We start from the raw sequence: 19,433 nt of genomic DNA on the forward strand, positions 1-19,433 counted from the left end.
AGGGCTTCTGGCAAAGGAGTTTGGGATCTTTAGCTTTTCACCCTCAGCACCGTTAAGCACTCTCCCCAAGAAAAAGGAAATAAAATAACTTGCTGTGATAAGGCAAGGTAGTGCAGTTCTTCAAATGGGTTGTTTCACAGGACCACCTGTGATCGGTAAACCTCTAGTGATGAAGGAATGTATGTTGTAAAATTGTAAATGGATGCATTTAAAAGTCTGAGAAGCTTATCTGATATTGTGCAGTTGCCATGTTGGCAAGCCTGCATTTCAAAACTTCAAGAGTCTAATTTGTGCATGAAGCATGACAAAAATCTAGCATTTGAAATCATTATCACTTTGAATGGTTGTCACTCTGACAGGTTGTTAGTAAACTGATGGGAAAAGGGAAAGAAGAAATAACAGTACACACTACAGCAATGGAAACTCTAGAAGCAAGATGCTAAGTCTCTATGAGGGTTGGAGAGGGAAGCTTGAATGCTGCTGCCACTTACTGATCTGGGTTAATAGCATGGAGCAGCAAAGATAAAGTATAGGAGGTTGAGTCACGACAAGAACTCTCTCCAATGGAAAACAAAATACCCTCACAAGGTATGCCTGAATTCTGTAATTGTACAGTAAGATAGAAATTATTCATACCTGGGTGGAAAATGGTGACTGGGTGGGTGGTGTGCTATCTTTTTGTTTTTTTTGTTTTTGTTTTTGTTTTTTGTTTTTATGGTCCCTGAGACTGTGGTGGAAGTGCTGTGGACTCTCTGGCATTGAGGGGGAGAGCCAAGGCAGTTCAGCCAAGGCCCTAGTCACTGCCTAGAATGGTGGAATGACCAGGGCCTTGCCATGGCCTATCATCCCTATGGGGCTCCTTGTTGGGTGTATCCTTGTTATTTTTATTTCAGCTGTATCTAGTGGCTAAATCCTATTGTGGCTAGATCCTGTATCTAGATCCTATTGTGGCTAGATCCTGTATTTATTGTGGCTAGATTCTATATCTAGTGGCTAGATCCTATTGTGTTTTGGTTAATATTGGATTTTTATTGGAAATATATTTTGAGCTTCCCAGAGTCAGCTGAAGTTGGGTGGTGCCTAAATTGAAATAAATAAATAAAATAACCCATGAATTAGGTTACTGAGAATGAGCTGCAGGGAATCTAAGATTTTCACAATCTCTTTCCCCTCCCATCAGCGTTTATATTAAGAGAAGAGGGAAAGACTTCCCTCTTACCCAAAGTAGCATCATCCTCTTATGTGCAGAGAAAAAGATTTAAATATGCAAGCCCGAGTCCCACCATGGTTTGTTCCTAAGCATAGGTGGTCTAAATCAACTAAAAGCTATTTAGCACATTAGCGTAGACAGTCACTAACAGTCTTCAAAATTACCAGCTTCCTCTTTTCTCTACCTTTTTTATCTTATTCAGTGTTACAAGATCTCCCATTTAGATGTTTTCTGTAATTTTTTTAAAATGATGAACCAGCCACATGGTGACATTTTCATACAATTCGGGATAGTGAAGTACTTTTCTGAACATAGTCAACATAGTTTATTTTTGCAGGAATTTCCACAAAAAATGCATGAGTCACTGTTTTAGAATTAATTAATCCATCCATCCATCCATCCATCCATCCATCCATCCATCCATCCAATTTGTATGGCCGCCCATCTCAATAAGGGAATTTTAGAAAACTATTTTACTGAAGTTGTATTTCTCAGAAAGTTCTTTTCCTCTTTAACCCATAAATTAAGTAAAAATAAGCTATGAGCTGAGGAAGAAGTGGGGGGAGGAGGGGGAGTTTATGATCTGTCTCTGAGATATGAGGGACAGAAGCACTCAATCTCAGATACTACATAGACTCCAATCTAGAATTGGTTAAACAGCAATTCTGTCTTCCTTTCCAAGTTATTTGTACTTGGACCTGCAGATCCAAAGTTTCTCTTTATCTCCCTCCTTTTTGATTCTCCTCAATTTTCCACATCTAACATTAGTTCCCCTCTGAAAATTCCCTCTCTTTTTATATTATTGAAGGCCATAAGATTATAAGACTGCAATTAATATACCTGTACTTTATCTTACCTTGTACATATCTATCCGTTTTGGGTGAGCAATATTGTGCAAAGTGCAGAAAAGGAATAAGAAATAATAGGCAAAAGAAATTAAAGGCATGCAATGAGAGAAAAGGAAATAAGCTATATTTGGTTTAAACCAACACCATTTACTATAAGTTTTCATATTTTTCTATTCTTATAAACCATCCATGATTGGACCATGCTCATATACTCCTTTTATGTTATCTTTTGTTTCCTGCACTTCTATCCTTTTGAGGAACAAATGGATGCCATCCAACCATGATGGATCCTTTCTTCCTGACTCATCTATTCTTCCTTCCTTTATTTGTTTTGTGATTTCTCATTCATTCTCTCTATATGACCAGATCATCTCAATTTACTGGTCACTCAGTTTTCTATTCAATCTGCATTCATCCAGCTCCCATTCATTTTTGATCCTATCTCTTTGTATTTTACCACGAACACTTCTTAAGTAGCCTACTCCCACTGCATTCAACTTACTTTTATGTTTCTCCTGACATACCTAACTCCCACTTCCATATAGTAACATAGGCATAAGTATGCTTTATAAGCACTTTTTCCTTGGTTCTTTTGACAAATATTCATTCCTTGAAATAGAGCACATAAAAATCCACTACTCTTCTATCAGCATTTCTACAGTATGTCATTTCCCCATCTTCAGTAAACTTTCCACCATATACTTGCAGTTTTCCATCACTTGTGTATAAATTGCAATCACTTACTCCATTTTTCCTGTCAAGCACAACTATTTTCATCTTTGATTCATTAATTTTCAGATCCATATTCCTCATCACATCACATAATCAATATTGGATTTGCTGCATAGCATATAGATTCTCAGCTAACAAAACAATATTGTCTGTGGTTAAAGTACATACACATTCACATCCCTGACTAACATAAGTTAACATCTCAATATTCAAGCCTATTTACTTTGTCATATGCCTTTTTCTAAATCAACAAATATACAATAGTTTATTTCTCACATTCATGTATTTTTCTATGACCTCCTGAAGATAAAAAGTCTGATAAGCACATCCTGTTGCCTGATTGCATATCTCAAATTTTGTTTATTGTATCCCTTTTTCTAACCATAATTCTGCTAAACAATTTCCCAGAACAGTTAAGAAAATGATCCCCCCAGTAGTTTCTGTATTCACTTTTGTTATCTTTATTCACAGTGTTTTTAATGTATTTTAACAGCATTCTGGAAATTTAAAAGTGTTGTAGGGTACTCTCAAAAGTACAAAAGAAAGCAGGAAAGCAAGAAGACATCCTGGAGGGAGGAGTGTGTCAGCCCTGCAAGGCAGACCAGACTAGGAAACAAAAGCCATGTAGGTCAATAACCAAAGTTATAGTAACAGAACCTTGCAAGTTGGAATGTGACTCCCCCTCCCTTCCTCTAGGGAGGGGCTTGTCTGAGATGTGTGCATACTTTACAGTTCTGTCCTGGACTCAGGTTTCTTTTATCTGACCATTGCCTTGGCAGTGACTCTTACTCCTGTCCCTCAAGGCCATTCCCTCTTCCTTCTACAGAGTGGTCTTAAAGAGGTGGTGGCTTGTCCCCTCCTCAAGAAACCATCTCTGGATCCAATGGTATTAGAAAATTTTGATCCTTTATCCAACCTTCCCCTTTTAGAGAACATTGTTGTGGCTCCAGAGACCCCTGGATGAAATGGATTACCCAACCCTTTTCAATCTGTTCCAAATCTAGATATAATGCTGTTACAGCATTGACTGTACTTGTAGATGATCTCTGGAAGAACCAGGATGGAAATGATGCATCTATCCTAGCCCTCCTTGATCTCTCAATGGTCTTCAGAAGGATACCATGACTGATAATACTGGACTGGCTTTAGAAGTTAGCAGTGAAAGCCATTATGATATAGTTGTTTTCTTCCTCCTTTTTCCAGGACTGGCTCCCTAGATGCCTCTTCTGTGAGATTGCTCATGGCTTTACATCCTCTCTGCTCCTATTTAACATCTACATGAAGCCCCTGGGTGAGATCATCCATTTGTACAGAGTTAAGTATCACTGGTATGCTGGTAATACTCAGATATACATCTGCACCCTGGGCTGATTAAGTGATGCCATCAAAATTCTTCTCAGTGTCTGGAGGCTATGGGGGCCTGTATGGGGAAGAACAGGCTTTGACTCAGTCGTAGTAGGATAAAGTGGGTTTTAGGGCCCTATGGATCTGGGCAACTTCCATTTTTAGTTCTGGATGTGGTTGCTTAGTCTCCAATTGTTTCTGGCCATTCCACAAGATCTGATACAGTGGGTATGTTTCAAGACTCATCCGTGAAACAATGTTATCTGGCAGGACCCAGGAGTTATGCCTATCTATCATAGCACCTACACTATGGAACTGCATACTCCATAGATTACAATGGGGCCAACCCTTTATTTTTTTCATACAGGGAAATCCTGGCTTTCCCCCCAGACACTGGGCATGGTTGCTGGATGAGCCCATTTTTAATGAGATTATGATTGGTTGCATTTATTTATTTATTTATTTATTTATTTATTTATTTATTTATTTGCTTTATTTGTTTGGTTATTCTCTGTTTCTTAAAAAAAAAAAAAAACTATGCAAGTTGTCCAGAGTTGCAGTTTGCAGTTGGTTGGCTGTACAAATTAAACAAAACAAAACAAAAACAAAAAACCAAGCAAGATAGAAATTATTATATAAAATATATTACAATGTTACAGACATTTTTATATTTTCTTGTACGAGAATTGCAATGTAAGACCTACAGAATCAGCTGGCTCTCACATTAGAGTGGGAAGTGCAGATCAGGTGATCTCATTTTGCCATGTGCACTAATAAAATCTTCAAGCCCTACTAGCTCCATGCATCAAGACAGCCTAACATCTACTGTTTACAATTTAAAATTGCATCTGTCTGAGGAATTATGCTATTTCATCTCTGTAATGTTTGAGCAGAAGGCCTGAAGGGCCAGAGAAAGAAACCACACAGAATCAGGTAACCCACAATTTAAAAACACAGGAGGAAGACACTTTGCTTTTGGCATTGCTCTGAAATTGCACTGCTTTGCTGACTTCAGCAGGCGTTTAAAATCCAAATAAACATGAATCTCAGAGTTTTTAGTCTAACTTGAAATGGGAGAGTGGGATTAGATACTGTATGTTCTAAGGGAAAACTGAAGCAAGCAGTTCAGCTAGCCAGCTTGCTCTGCGGTAAGAGCACTGGTAGTTTGTTCTTAAACTTAACATCATCCCATTTATCCCAGGCAAATATGAAGGTCACATTTCTAAACAAGTAAAAGCCAAACTATACTACTTAGCTTCTTGCATCACAAAGGTTTTTTTGAGAAAAGTTCAACAGAAATTTATTTGGGAATGAAATTGTGTCTAGTTGTCATTTATTCCTCTGTTGTTGGCCCACTCACATCACTGATTCATTCACATGGCAGACAGAAAAGGCAAACCTAGCAGAGTTGCAGAGTAAGCAATGTCACAATAAGACTATGTCTTGATTCTACATTGTATCTTTCTATTTGGGAACTTTTCTTCAATTCCAGAGTTAGTGTTAAAGCATCAAATAGGAAATAGGAGCACTTATTCTTATATTTGGAAAAAAGTCTAAAATAGAATAGGCTTTAGTGTTCCTATTATGAACTATTATAGTGTTTATGAATGTTATTTTACTATGGATGGCCATAGTAAACGCTATTCATAAACACTATAATGCAGTTTCAAAATGTAAACTTGGAACTTACTCCTAATGCAGAATCCTTTTATAGCACATACAATATTCTTACATACACCATCTGTTTAATTCTACAATTCCTGGACGTGCACTGAAATCCTTCTCTCTTGCCCAAACTTAGTTTATTAGAATGAATAAGAATATTATGAAGCAATAATGCTAACATTTGCTCTGTTTACTGCCATTTGTATCTTTCTCATATCACAGTATGAGCAGACTTCAAAGACACAAGAACATACTGAGGCAAATCTGTGGAATATTACAAAGCACATGGACACTGCTCTGGCAAATGGACTTTTAAAAATATGCCTGAGGAAACTTTCCTTGGAGTAATAGGAATTACATGTACTGAGCAAAGTCTGTCTTTTGGGGTTATCTCTTCTCGGATAGAAATCTGAAACTTTATTGCTGACTGGGAAAATTAGCTTATGTGCTATTATTTTATGTGAAGCAAACCAAAGAAACATAACATAACATGAAATGGCTTTGTCATAAGGACTATGTTCCTTCAGAGATTCAGATAAATTAGGTGTACTGAATCCTTGACCTGAATCTCCCCTCAGATTAATCTCCTGTCCATTCCTAATTCCTGAGGAAACGTATTTTCCTGTATGCTTGTCCTTCATCTTGTTCCCTTCCTTTTGACAGTCCTAACAGAAGATGAAGTAGGCTGAGGAAATGTGGAATTGGTGGCCATAGGGAGTAGGGACAAGTGTCTGAATATGTCTGTGACCTAAGGCCCTTCATGGCATTGCTGAGACGGATGGTTCTTTTGTGTTTTTACCCTCCTATGTGGGAAAAAAGACCTGCATCTTGGAAAGTAAGGTATTCATCTCATATGCTCTAGAAGTGCCTTGCCTTAAGGCTCAGTGGCCAATGTAGCATAATGTCCCAGTTGTGCTATACAGAGCTTCTGGCTTGAAGAAAAATGCTACTCTCCATCAGAGGCCTTGAACAGCCAGTTCATTTCCCATTCCTGTCCCTGGTAACAAGATGTTAATTTTATTGTATAATTTCATGGGTGGTTACATCAAGATCTTCAATTTGATAAAGAAAATGATTGCCTCCAATACTTTCCTCTTGAATAGCAAAGAAGAGCTATAGCAACACACAATACCCCATACATTTTATAGGACTTTTTCTCTTTTCTACTGCTGCCTTACAAATTAAAATGGGGATCACTATAGGTACAGGTATGGAGCTATCAGGCTATATATTGATAAAAAAACAATGTTAGTTGCCTGTTTCTAACATTTCCCATAAGATTGTATTCAGACAGAAGGTTGAGGGGGAAAAGAGAAACTGGGCAACTTTCCACATATACATTATACCACCTACAATGACTTTACAATATATAGCCCTTTTGTTTGACAAAAATACAAGGTTTAAAATATATTCTCAATGGCCTGCAAGGATTGGGTATGCTGAAATCCATGCATGTAAGGTCGTATTAAAAAAAAAAAAAAGATCAGCACGACCTAATTGGCTTCTTTCATTACTTGTCCATTCATAATAACTAGTTTTTGCGAGGGTGGTAGTGGTGGTGGAAGGTAGACCCTTACCAACGTATCAGGTAAGGTAGAGATGGAATGACCTGGGAATAAAAAACTGACATCTGGAAAATGTAGAATAATATGGCTAATGTTCTTGCAGGTCAGGGTCAGGCTGCTGAAGCTGAACAATGCATTTAAATTGTCAAACTGTCAAAACCTCCACCACATATTCTTACTTATTACTGTCACCTAGGGTCACCCCTTGTGGAGCTGCTCCTTGACAACAGAGAACCTCCAAGAACTTTCTGGTGCAGGTCAGGTGAAAAGCTCTTGTAAGGATCTCCAGCTCAGTTTCTAAGACACCAAAGGTGGTATGAAACAGCAATTGCAAAAGCAGAAAGTCCCATGGGAATATGGTGTTTTTTACTAGATTGAGAATTCCTTACCCTTTATTGTCTGATCACAGGGATTGAAAAAACACATTTTTGTTTGTATTTATATAGATATGTGATAATTAAAGTTCTCAATCAGAAATGATTGTGGATTGAAAAACATATTCCCCTCTGAATAGATTGCCTCCTTCAAATTCTCAGGAATTTCAGGTATACCATAATTAGGGCAGATTAATATCCAATATTTGTGTTGATCATGTCAAGCTGTGGAAAGTGCTCAGAAAAATGGGAATCCCAGAACATTCTCATTGTCCTCATGAGAAACGTATATACAGGAAGCTGCTGTATGGACATAACATGCTGAAACAGACTGGATCCAGGTTGGCCAAGAAATGAGACAAAGCTGTATACTCTCCCCTTTTTTATTCAACCTATATGCTGAATATATATTAAGGGAATCTGGATTGGAAGAACATGAGTGTGGTTTTAAAATTGGAGGAAGAAACATCAATAAGCTGAGCTATGCTGAGGACATTATCCTGATAGCTGAAAATGCAAAGGATCTGCAAGCCCTAGCAATAAAGGGCAGGGAGCACAATGAAAAAATGAGACTATAATTAAATATAAAGAAGACCAAGCTAATGATATCAGATAGAACAATGAGCCTCAGAATTGACAATGAAGGTATTGAAGTGGTGGATAGGTTCTGCCTTTTAGGATCAACCATCAACTTTAAAGGAATCAGCAGTCAAGAAATATACCACAGACTAGCACTTGATAGAGCAGCCATGAAAGCCTTGGAAAAGATATTCAAATGCCTTGATGTGTCTATACCTACAAAGATCAGAATTGTGCAAGCCAGGGTATTCCCTGTGACACTCAACTGAAGTGAAAGTTGGACTTTGAAGAAGCAAGACAGGAAGAATATTGATGCTTTTGAAGTTTGATGTTGGAGAAGACTCCTGAGAATACCCTGGTCAACCAAGAAAACAAGCCAATGTATCATTGAACAAGTCAATCCAGAGTTCTCACTCAGGGCAAAAATGTCGAGGCTCAAATTATCCTACTTTGGAATCATTAAGCGAAGATCTAGCTCTCTGGAGAAGGCTGTAATGTTAGGAAAGGTGGAAAGAAAGAGTAGAAGATAGTAAGGTGGATAGACTTGTTACAGTGGCAATGGGGGTGCAGTTGGAAGAGCTGAAGGACCAGGTTAGGGAAAAACCCGGTCATGGAAAAAAATCTATGCGATTGTGAAGATTCAACATGGACTCAATGGCAAATATTCAATCTCCAATATTTAGTTACACATAAAAGTTTAACAAAGTACCACTATCTAAAGATGTATTCAGTTGTTTCAATAACTAAAAATTACACATATTACTTGCACAGTGCCCAAACATGATCCTTCCTACAGGATGCCTGTGTGTGTGTGTGTGTGTGTATGTATAAAAATATGAGATGTTTGTCTATATAATCACAAATACTATATAATGATCAGCTCAAATCAAGCCACTGCAGGATGAAGGCATCTTCATTGAAAGTTATAGACTATAATTAACCATACAGGTCCAGTGCAGACTGGTATACAGAAGTTTTTCAACTTTCCAGTCTAGGTCCGAGAGAGAATGACTGGCCCAAAGTCACCCAGGCAACTTCTAGGCCTAAGGGAGGACTAGAATCTAGGACCCCCCCCCCCTCCTGTCCAGCAGCTTAACCATTATATCACATTGGCTCTCACAGATGCTATATACAATAGAATCAGTGCCAGCTCAAGAGTGTACGACACCCCTAGGCCACATTGACTGAGGGCACCAGCTCCCTAATGACATAAAGATTTGCATTTTTAGAATGATTCAGAAGGAAGGGCAGCATTGGTGCCCCCTAAGCTTTGGTACCATAGGTCAGTGTTTATTGGGCCTTAGCATAAAGCTGGCCCTGAGTACAATATATAGCAAGAATAGTTCTTGAATCACGGAACTCAACAGATGCTCAGTTGTTTGTTTGAAAGCTTTCCCTTACAGACCCTGTATGTGTAGATATCTTATAAAGGCTTACATTACTAAATATTACAAGAATTATTTGGATTGTGCACAATCCAAATACTTCCCGAATACCAAGAATAGCCCATATCTGAACTTATAATTAATTACTACACTTTTCTGGCCCAACACTAATTATATTAGTGTAGTATCATAAAATGTGACATCACATAGGAACTGGCATGGTATTATGATTCACTGATTAGCAGATAAATTAGCATAGATCTTTTGAATGGGAATGCTAATTAAGTTAAACTAACACAGAATTTGTTAGTTATTTATGTAAATAAGTTCTTTTATTTATGTTCTAGTGTTACATGTCTGCCAAACAGGAAAATGGCCCATAGTATGAACTCTTGACAGGAGATGAACAGGTGAGTTTTCTAGCTTAACCAACACCTGTCTGTTTCCTGCTGGTCAGCTCTAATATAAGTTGCTACTATTGCTTTGCTCTGCCTCTGCTCACTCTGAAATTAAATGCACAGTTGAAGTCCCATCCTCTATCTCTGCTTGGTCAACAAAAACAACAAATCAAATGCTAATTTCTGAGCAGTCAGTGGGAAAGAAGAACAGTGGCAGGAATATCAAGCATTTTAACTAAGGCACCAGATTTCCTAGATGCAAATTGGAATAGTAACCTCATAGGGTCTTGCAGAACTTGGTGCCCTTTCACAGTTATGCTTGATAAACGAATCTGAGGAAGCAGTCATATCCTCACCCCTAAAACTCACGCTTGTGTAAAAGACCACTTTTGCTCTGAAACTACAGTCTTCCTATATGCAAGGTTCCAAATTTTCCACTCTTACCTGCGCAGGAGCAGCTTGGGGTGGTTTTTGTTCTCCAGGTTCTTCTCAATCAGGTCAGACAGCAACTGCTTCAGGACATCAGTGGCATATTCTAGCTTTCCCTGAAGTCCTGTCATGATGAGGGAAGCCACATTGCCACGGTCACGCATGGAGAAACTTCTCTGTAATTCCAGGGTACGGATAAATGTCAACAAAAAGACCTTATTGTTGAGTAGCTGGGCAAAGAGCTTCAGGGCTTTTTCAACATTCTGCTGTCCATTCCCTTGAACCTATAAAATTGCAAGAGGGTTACTTTTGTACCCTAAAATTAAATCTGGCACAAATGTCAAATCAAACTGGAAACCATTTTTAGATTGTAATATATAATACATGAATTGGGACTACATCCAAAATTTGAGTTCATCCACGCATAGAATCAATATCTCAATTTTATGAGATACCTAAATCAGATTAGATTCTTAGTAATATGAACTGGATTTATTATAGCTATAATTCCATTCAGTGATTTATATTGTGTTCATCATCATTCTTGATATGTATTCACTTTTAGTTTAATACTGACTCTTAATCTTTTAATATGACATAATATATGAAATATATTTAACTATTTACAACTAATTAATGATATATTAGAAAACTATAACCTCCTTGACATTTAAAATTCCCTTGTTTATTCACTTGTATTATATTTTTAAATTCTTTTTATGTTCTCTTTTATGCTTGCTTACAAATTTTATTCAATTAAATTAATTAAAAATTGGAAGAGTGTTCTTGAGATTCATTATAAGAAGTAATGTTTCTTACGATGTTATATTGTCTGTATTCCAAGTTTAAAACAAAATACACTTGAGTTGTGAGCTGCTGCCCAAAAGTGACATTCACATAGGCAAGGTACTGATTTAGACTTTTGCTCCATTGTGAGGCTCTAACACACACACACACAGGCTTTTCTGATAATCCTAGATGTAAGCAATACTTTATAAAACAAAATAATAAAGCAGTATATGTAATTCTTTTCCAAGTTTTCACTGACTTACATTTTCAAGTTATCATACTACATAACTAAGCAGCCGTGGAAATGGTGACACATTCATCATTATCATAGCTTTTGGGGGAATGGCAAAATCAGTTTTATTTGATATTTTCTAACACATACAAGAGAAAGCAAGAGGTGATGGATGATGTAAATGCAAGTATTCCCAGGTATAACCCTGATACACCCATGCAAATAATTCAGTGAATTTCCTCTTACTATGTACATTAAGAAAATTAGGGGAAGCAGTGAACTTCATCCGATGGCAACCTAAATCATTTTAAAATATATAAAAAAGCTCAATCTTTGCAAAAGTAGGAAAGAAAAAAAGTGAAGTGCATTTACTAAACTAAGTATATATCAGTGTTTTTTTCACTTAAGTTTTGATCCTCTAGCCTTGGATCACATATTACCACTTGAGTTACAAACAGTACCTGCCCAGTTTATTTTAATTACAGCCCTAAAGAAGGACTTCCTATAATAAACCATATATTAACCAGCAATAGGTAGGATACTGTAATTCTCTTATAAGAATGCAGACTATGCATTCTTTCTACCATGAGGCATCACTTCTTTGCAAGCTATATAGCCCAAAGAAGGTAGAGCACCTTCCTTTAGTTGAAGAAAGAAAGTAAGGAGCTCCAGCTTCTAGCTGAAGAAAGGAAGGCGCTCTAGCTTTTCAGACCAAGAAAGCAGTGAAATGGGAAATGTCTCTTTAGGAGCTATCAGCAGCAAAAACGAAAAACTATTTTCACAGGGCACCTCGTGGCTTATTGAAGCATGGGTATTCCCCTGTTATTACTCTCACACATGCAGTGTTTGCAATGAATGTGCAAAAATGTTTCTGATAGAGTTTCCCCTTCATTGTTTTTCCATGGTCAAATGTCAGCAGCAGCATTTTCCTACAGAATAATGGGTCCCATCTGCTCCTGCAGTTGCTTTAACAACATGAGAAAAAACTCAAAACTGGGATGTCTGGTGATAGACTTAGTAAACTCAGCATACAATATAGACAAAGCTGAAGTGATGTGACCAAGGTCTTTCTCTTGCACAAAAGCTTTGCCAAGTGGAGGACAAGATGTAGAAAAGCTCCTTTGCAAAATGGGAGGCTTATTCCCCTTGGCGAACCAGAGAATGGGTTCCCAAGGTCCCCTTTGGCTTTTTTTGACAAAGGGAGAATTCAAAGAGAATTCAAGCAGTCCTCAATAATAAATGCAGCTTTTTTGCTGTTGGTCATGGAGGACTAGTCATGGAGTTTTAGCAATAGAGAAGGGGAAAAAAAATGTTAGGGCAGCAGCTACACAAAAGCAATCAAAAGGAAACAAACTGTGTGTAAAATATATAAAATGCAAGGCTTATGTTATAATGAATGTCAGTGTTCATTGTGCTTATCCCAGCACTTCTAATAGGATTCAGCGTGGGAGGCAGAAAGGTGCTTTCACAGCTGTGTGGGTTTTAATCGAGCTTCTCAGAAGGGACCTGGGGAACAACATCACCAGTTACCTGATGAGACTGAGAAGAGAGAATGTACAGCTACTCCATTACCTCTAGTTCACGCAGGACAGGGTGATCTTCAATGCCAGGGAAGAGGACTCTCATGGCATATGTGCGATAATCAAGATACGGGATCCCTGAGCGGTCCAGGTCACTGGTTAACTCATTGATGTCTGTCTGAAGCTCTGCAAAAGCTATTAGGGAAAGGGAGTGAGAAAGACAGGCAATCAAGAGAGAAGCTCTGGGAATGGAGGCTGAGGTACAAACCATCAAGGACTATAAATGAGCCAACTCAGGAAGCTCGTTTACTCCAGACCTCTCTGTGTCACCAGGACTTGCCCTGAAGCAGGGAGCTACTTCCTCAGTAGGAGAGGGAAAGAGCACAATGCAAAGAACAGATGCTGAAACAAAACACGCTTGCTAATTTGTATTCTGTTCACACCTTGTATGTAGGCACTGAAAATGCCTTGGAAGGCACTAGATAAAAATAAAGATCCTATTTTTAAATCAGTTTGTGTGGCTTTTTTCCTCTCTCACTTACTCTACCCCCTCTATTCCTCATGTCCTTTTGATGTAGCTAGCAGAAGGGAACTATCCCCCTGCTTTATAGCTTATCCAGGGTCAGGGAAGAAAATTATGCTTTTGAATTGAGATACAAAACTGCAACAAGATTCACATGCCTAACAGAAGGTGCTCCTGACGTACATAGTGGGAGAGCATGGAAACTGATATAGTCCAGCTGGAACACTAGGGCAAAGTGTGTAAGGATAGCACGCGTGTAGCACTTGTCCAATCTCTTCCTCTTCTTCTCAGGATGAAGATCTGTACAAATACTGTGCACACATGGCAGTTATCACATTTCACCCAGTCTAATATATTGTGCTGGAGACATCATAGCACCATGAAAATTAACATGCTAAAGGGAATGTTGAAATCTTGCTGTGCTGAATGTGAGAATCTACCCAAAGATGTTTGTTTGCATTCTTTAATCTTGTGTAAAATGTGTACATGAGTCACACTATCTAATTCATCAAGAGGTGGTGGCACATTCCAATATCTAGAAGAGCTGTTTCAGCAAATTCATAGAGAAAAAAGCAATAGGCAAAAGGGAACTTTTGTTTGATGCTATACTTAAATAATTGAGACTTTTCAGTCTGTGCTGATCTATGGCAAATCACTCAGCCCAATTTACCTTCTATCTGCCTTTACTTTATGCTATCTGCACTTCAACCAGGTGATCTGCTTTCTGTTTTCTTTTCTGCCAGCCAGGTGGCTGTAACAGCATTTAATGTTCTAAACTTCTTGATTTTTACACCTAGGCATACAAATTATTTTACAGCCTGGCTCCAGCTCAGTTGTGCAGCACTTGGATCATTGCAAAGGGTCCCGCCTTTCCTTAACATCCCCATGAAATGCCTTCCGAAAAAGATCCACAGATTGCCAGGCCTAATGACCTGGCACCGACAAATTTTATACATCTCGCTGAAATAGGATCAAGTGCTAATCCTGTTCTCCACACATTAGTCAAGCAAAGGATGCCTCTGCATTCACTACACTTGTTCCTGCCTTCCAACACATACAGACACTCATGGGAAAGAATTCCAAGCCTCTCTGGCTGCAAAAGAGGGCATTTTACAACTATATGTGTGTTTGAGAGAGATTGACCAAATGTTTATTTGACAGCTGTATGTGGGGCTCAAGCCCTGTTAAATTCATACTGGATCAAAGGAAACAGGTTAAGCAGAAGGCAGTTACCATGGAAACTAGACTTGGACTGCTCAGTATTGGAGATGTACTCAGTGAATGGAGAAAAGTTATGTTAGGCAAACCAGATAGAGTTTGGTATGTATGTTTATGGGAATGAGAATGGGGTTTGTTTGTTTTTTGGTATGAAATGTTCCATCCAATGAATCTTTACTTAGAAATAATTCCCACTATACTCAAATGGGGAAGGGAGAGTTAAGCCAAAGTAAGAGTACGCATGTTGCTACTATAATCATATCAGTATTCCTTCCAAGGTAATTTATTTGATTGCTGTAGCCAGTCAGACCCTTTCAAGTGAAACCTGCATATAGTTACAAGTTTGAAAGAGGCATGTACTTACTGTGTTTCTCTGAGTCTCTTTAGATGCAATAATAGGTAATGAAATAACATAATTATGAAACCACGGGTCTTTGTTTTTTCTTAGGTCATAGCCTCTGTAATTGCATTCATCAGTTGGAAAGTCTATGTCAGAATAATCTAATTGAAGATAAGCTCCTGTAAGCACATGGAATTTTTACTGTCACTACATGGGAATAATGTAGGGACACCTCTGTGCAATTTGTGATGCTGGAGCTTGGCAATATTTGTATCCCTTTGAGTAAGAGGGGTACCTCGAGTATGTAAGTGGTGCCCATGCCTTTATGAAGTTTTACATAGGTTAAGTAAAATGATTGAAATGAATTTATTCTTTGAGCCAATGACACTGAGACAGAAATGTACTATGCAATAACTTTTACTGGGATGATAAAAGATAATAAGGAATTAATGGACGTGGCCATTTGTCAATGTTATACTTAGCTGATAATAGGAACTAAATGAAGGACTGAGATGCTAAACAGCTCTTCATTACACACACGTGTATGTGTATGCGCATGTGGTTGTGCATGCATAGGCAAAATTATGCATGTTTATGTATGCATATATTCATGAAGTAACATTCTTCAGTACCTATTTTATGACTAACCAAGGTAGGGTGAAGAGCAGTAGGTCTTTAGAACTTAACTTTACAACAATGGACAGGAACTGATCAGCTCAGATGATATAATCAGTTTGAGATAACAAAATGAACATACCAGCCATTTGTCATGCATTGCATTTTATTATCATATTATAATATTTTGGACTTTTTACAGTAAATTGGCAGCAGGGATTTGGGTTAAGAATTTAGGTACTGCCTTCATCTCTCTGATGGCTCCTCTCACCTGAAACTGATTTCCGTGACTCACTCTCTTTCATATGCAAATGAAGCTCATAAACAATTCAACTGAGTAGTCCCAAGCCTGAATGGATTGCATATTTTATTGGACATCTGATCTGAAATTAATTGGGAGTAATACTGACCTTCTTTGCATTCAAGGGCTACTCGAGACTCTAGGTTGTCCATCTGCATCTGAAGTCTCTTGAGAGTGAGGTCATTTTCACGAGACTTGCGCTTGTAGGCAATGAGGACAATGATGACTATGATGAGAAGAAGACTGCCTCCTGCTGCAATACTGACAATAGCTGGCAAAGTCAGCAGGCTGTCTGAGATCACATTCACTGAGCCAGGTGAGAAGATGATGCCACCTACATGCACCTAACCATCAAAGACATGGCAGTCAATCAGAAGATTACATCACAGTGTGTATAGATATTAAATTGGAATAAAAACATTCACTTGAAAAGGTGACATTTGTACAAAGAACTTAACAATGGGCTAGTAAGGATGAAAGAAGTGCTGGGAATAGGATTGGCAATGAAAAAGAATGATTGTCCTATATAAGTCTTTCTGTTTATCTGCTTGGGAGTTAATGCATGGATGAAAACTGTTAATTTCTGTCCAGTAGCTGATTTTTTTAAAAAAAGAAATGTGTGTTTTAGGCACTGGAGCCTGACATATTACTCCTGTTCTGGAAATAATTCCCAAAATGCTAAATACACTTTTAAAAGTAATAAAAAGCTATTCATTTGCTAAGTTGCAGATAAGACCTTGCAAATAGCATCCCCATAGAAAGAAAGGTCACATCCTTCTTGAAACACAAAAAGCCTTCGAGGTATGATATATCTGGTATCCAGGCACATTCTCCCACATTCCTTTGATTATATGATCTCTTCATTTGACTTTCATAACTTAAGCTTTCAGCTTTCTTTTATAAACCATGGATATTAGAGAATGATAATTTCATTGACAAAGGAATGTAAAGGGTAGGTAGAGAAGGGAAGGAAAAAAGAAAGAAGCAATGGAAGGGCAAGATTGGGGGAGATATTGTAGGGCTGCCAAGAATAAACTGAAGAGCACTTCATAGGTGATTTGTACAAGCCCTTATAATACCATATATATCATGACATCATTGTACAAATGATGTAAAGACTGACACAGATTTCATAATTTTTGCCTTTTGTGCAATGATGTCATATATGTAATGTCACTTGTCCCCCTTACACCCCTGCAGATATTCATGGAGCAGTAATTGATAGAGTTATATTTTGCAGAACATAATTCTATGGTCTCTAAGAAACTTTGATACTAATGGAGAGGATAATAACTATAGTGTTATTGCAGTAGAGAGTATGTAAGTCAGTAACATTTGTTATATTCCCTGCAATATTGTATAAACTTTAAAATATCACTAGGTAGGCTTGATTACTGCTTTTGGCTTCATTAGATTCATCTGATGAAAAGAGAAGTTTGATATAATAAAAGTACTTTTTTGTAATATTTCAATTCAATTCAGTTCAGAAGGTAAATTTGGAGAAAATTATCAGCAGTCAAAGCATCATGCAAGCTCTGCTAAACTTCTTCAGAGACTGACTGTCTAATCTCCATTTATATTGTGCACAGATGATGGTGTCTTATATAGAGAATGCTGCTGCATTAATTTCCCTGTACTCCCACTCTTATTTATGAAAAAAAATGATGTGCTTTATAAAGTAACCCGAGGCATGTTCACACTAGTATTTTGCTAAAGTCAAGATTACCAGGGACAAAGGCAGGAAAAAAAAAAAAATCTTGTGTAATCAACTACACTGTACATCTTTTTGATGCATATGAAATGACTTCAAGTGGATTCTAAAAAAATGACAGTTCTTGTAAAGTTCTGACAGCTTTACAAGCAGACAGCTCACTAACTTAAAAAAAAAAAAACCATTCACCTGCAAGTGTGCAATGCCAGAAGTGCCTCTAAAGGAACCATCTAACCCATGGCTCTTGGCTATATTGATAGCAAAGAGGAAACTAGCAATCTGCAACAAAATCATTGTGGAGAAGATGAGTATGCCCCTCACAGTAACACTGTACTGAATGTACATGGTATTTAAATGTACATGGTATGAATGAATATGTGTTGAAGCAAGTACAGGACGTGTGGTATATCACAACCTTCAGTACCAAGTAACTGTATACCCCTGATCTATCCTTATAACAAACCTCAGTGCCAGCTGTGCCATCATCTGTTCTGACATTTTTACTGAAATAAATAAGACCAGCTATTGAACTGAAGTCTATTCATTCACAAACCCAAATTAGAGGTTTAAAAACTTTCCAGTAGACGGCCGTAACAATCCACTTCCATATTGCCAAGGAAGCAATACAGATATGTCCAATACAGATCACCAGAGGTTTAGCTCTGCTTGGAAAGACTTTACTTCTTAATCCCATTAAAACCATACTTTCTTATTTGTCATAAATATCTACCATTCCTAAATATGAAGAGAACTGCATATGAGCCATTCATTAAAATGGGCCAGTAAGAATGTGAAACCATTTGAATTTCTTGGTATCTTTGGTGCGGGATAGCTTAAGGGTCAAGAGATCTCCCCCTCACCCCCAAAAGGTCTGTGTCGATACTACTAAAATTCTTCTACTTCTAACTTTTTTTTTCCTTGTCAGTGTGACGTGGTGGCTAAGGTGTTGAAGTAAGAGTGGAGAGACTCAGCTTCTAGTCTGCTGTTAGCCAAAAAAGGTTCACTGGGTGATTTTTAGCAGGTCACTCTTTCAGCCCAACCTACTTCACATTTGCTGTTACAGAGAAAATATGGGGGAATTGCTGGGTTTGTCACCCTAAGTTATTGGAGAAAAGATAGGATATAAATCTCACAAATAAATATCTCATTTGTTCTGCAAAATATCCAGTGTAGACATACTCTTACAGAACTGGCAGTAAGCTGACCTTGTCTTTAACTGCAGCTTCCATTAGTATGAACTGAGATAAGATATGCTGGAGACCTAAACACCCACTGAGATGCTCTGCTGCCTACAAAACCCCTTGCTGCAATAAAAGTAGTTAGACTCAAAGATGTGACGGCACTTTTTGTCTTTTGATAGCTGCAGGGTTTTGTATTTTCTAATGAGCAGTTCAGAGTTAGATATTACTGTTATATATCCTCATGCAAAATTCATGCTGTGTCAGTGTGTGCTTGGATAATATATGCGTATGTATGCACAAAATTACAGGCACATGATGGCTAAAATACTTTACAGCTTCAACATCTTTTCTCTATTCCTGTGGGTATTTCTTTATGATATTGTATATTTGCATGTGTAAATTAATTGTAGTGAATTGGCCCTTTGGCCCAATCATATGATCAGATTCATGCATTTATTTAGGCCATTTTTACAC

General features: G+C 37.8%; 1 protein-coding gene across 2 annotated transcripts in view; it reads right to left on the bottom strand.

Annotated features, from left to right (window-relative positions):
• The window catches only part of PLXNA2 (plexin A2), a 459,753-nt gene that overhangs the window by 45,146 nt on the left and 395,174 nt on the right, over positions 1-19,433 (bottom strand). For both annotated transcript variants that reach the window (XM_088153293.1, XM_088153294.1), the window contains exons 20-22: positions 16,177-16,411; positions 13,123-13,265; positions 10,545-10,813 (exon numbers count right to left, since the gene is read on the bottom strand). In XM_088153293.1, the coding sequence (XP_088009419.1) occupies positions 10,545-10,813; positions 13,123-13,265; positions 16,177-16,411 (647 nt within the window). The remainder of the gene's footprint in view (positions 1-10,544; positions 10,814-13,122; positions 13,266-16,176; positions 16,412-19,433) is intronic.

The sequence above is a fragment of the Python bivittatus genome, unplaced genomic scaffold (assembly GCF_059951505.1).
Source record: "Python bivittatus isolate LINGU-HERP-01145 unplaced genomic scaffold, Pbiv_v1 ctg000700_np1212, whole genome shotgun sequence".
In the NCBI taxonomy this organism is placed as follows: domain Eukaryota; kingdom Metazoa; phylum Chordata; class Lepidosauria; order Squamata; family Pythonidae; genus Python; species Python bivittatus.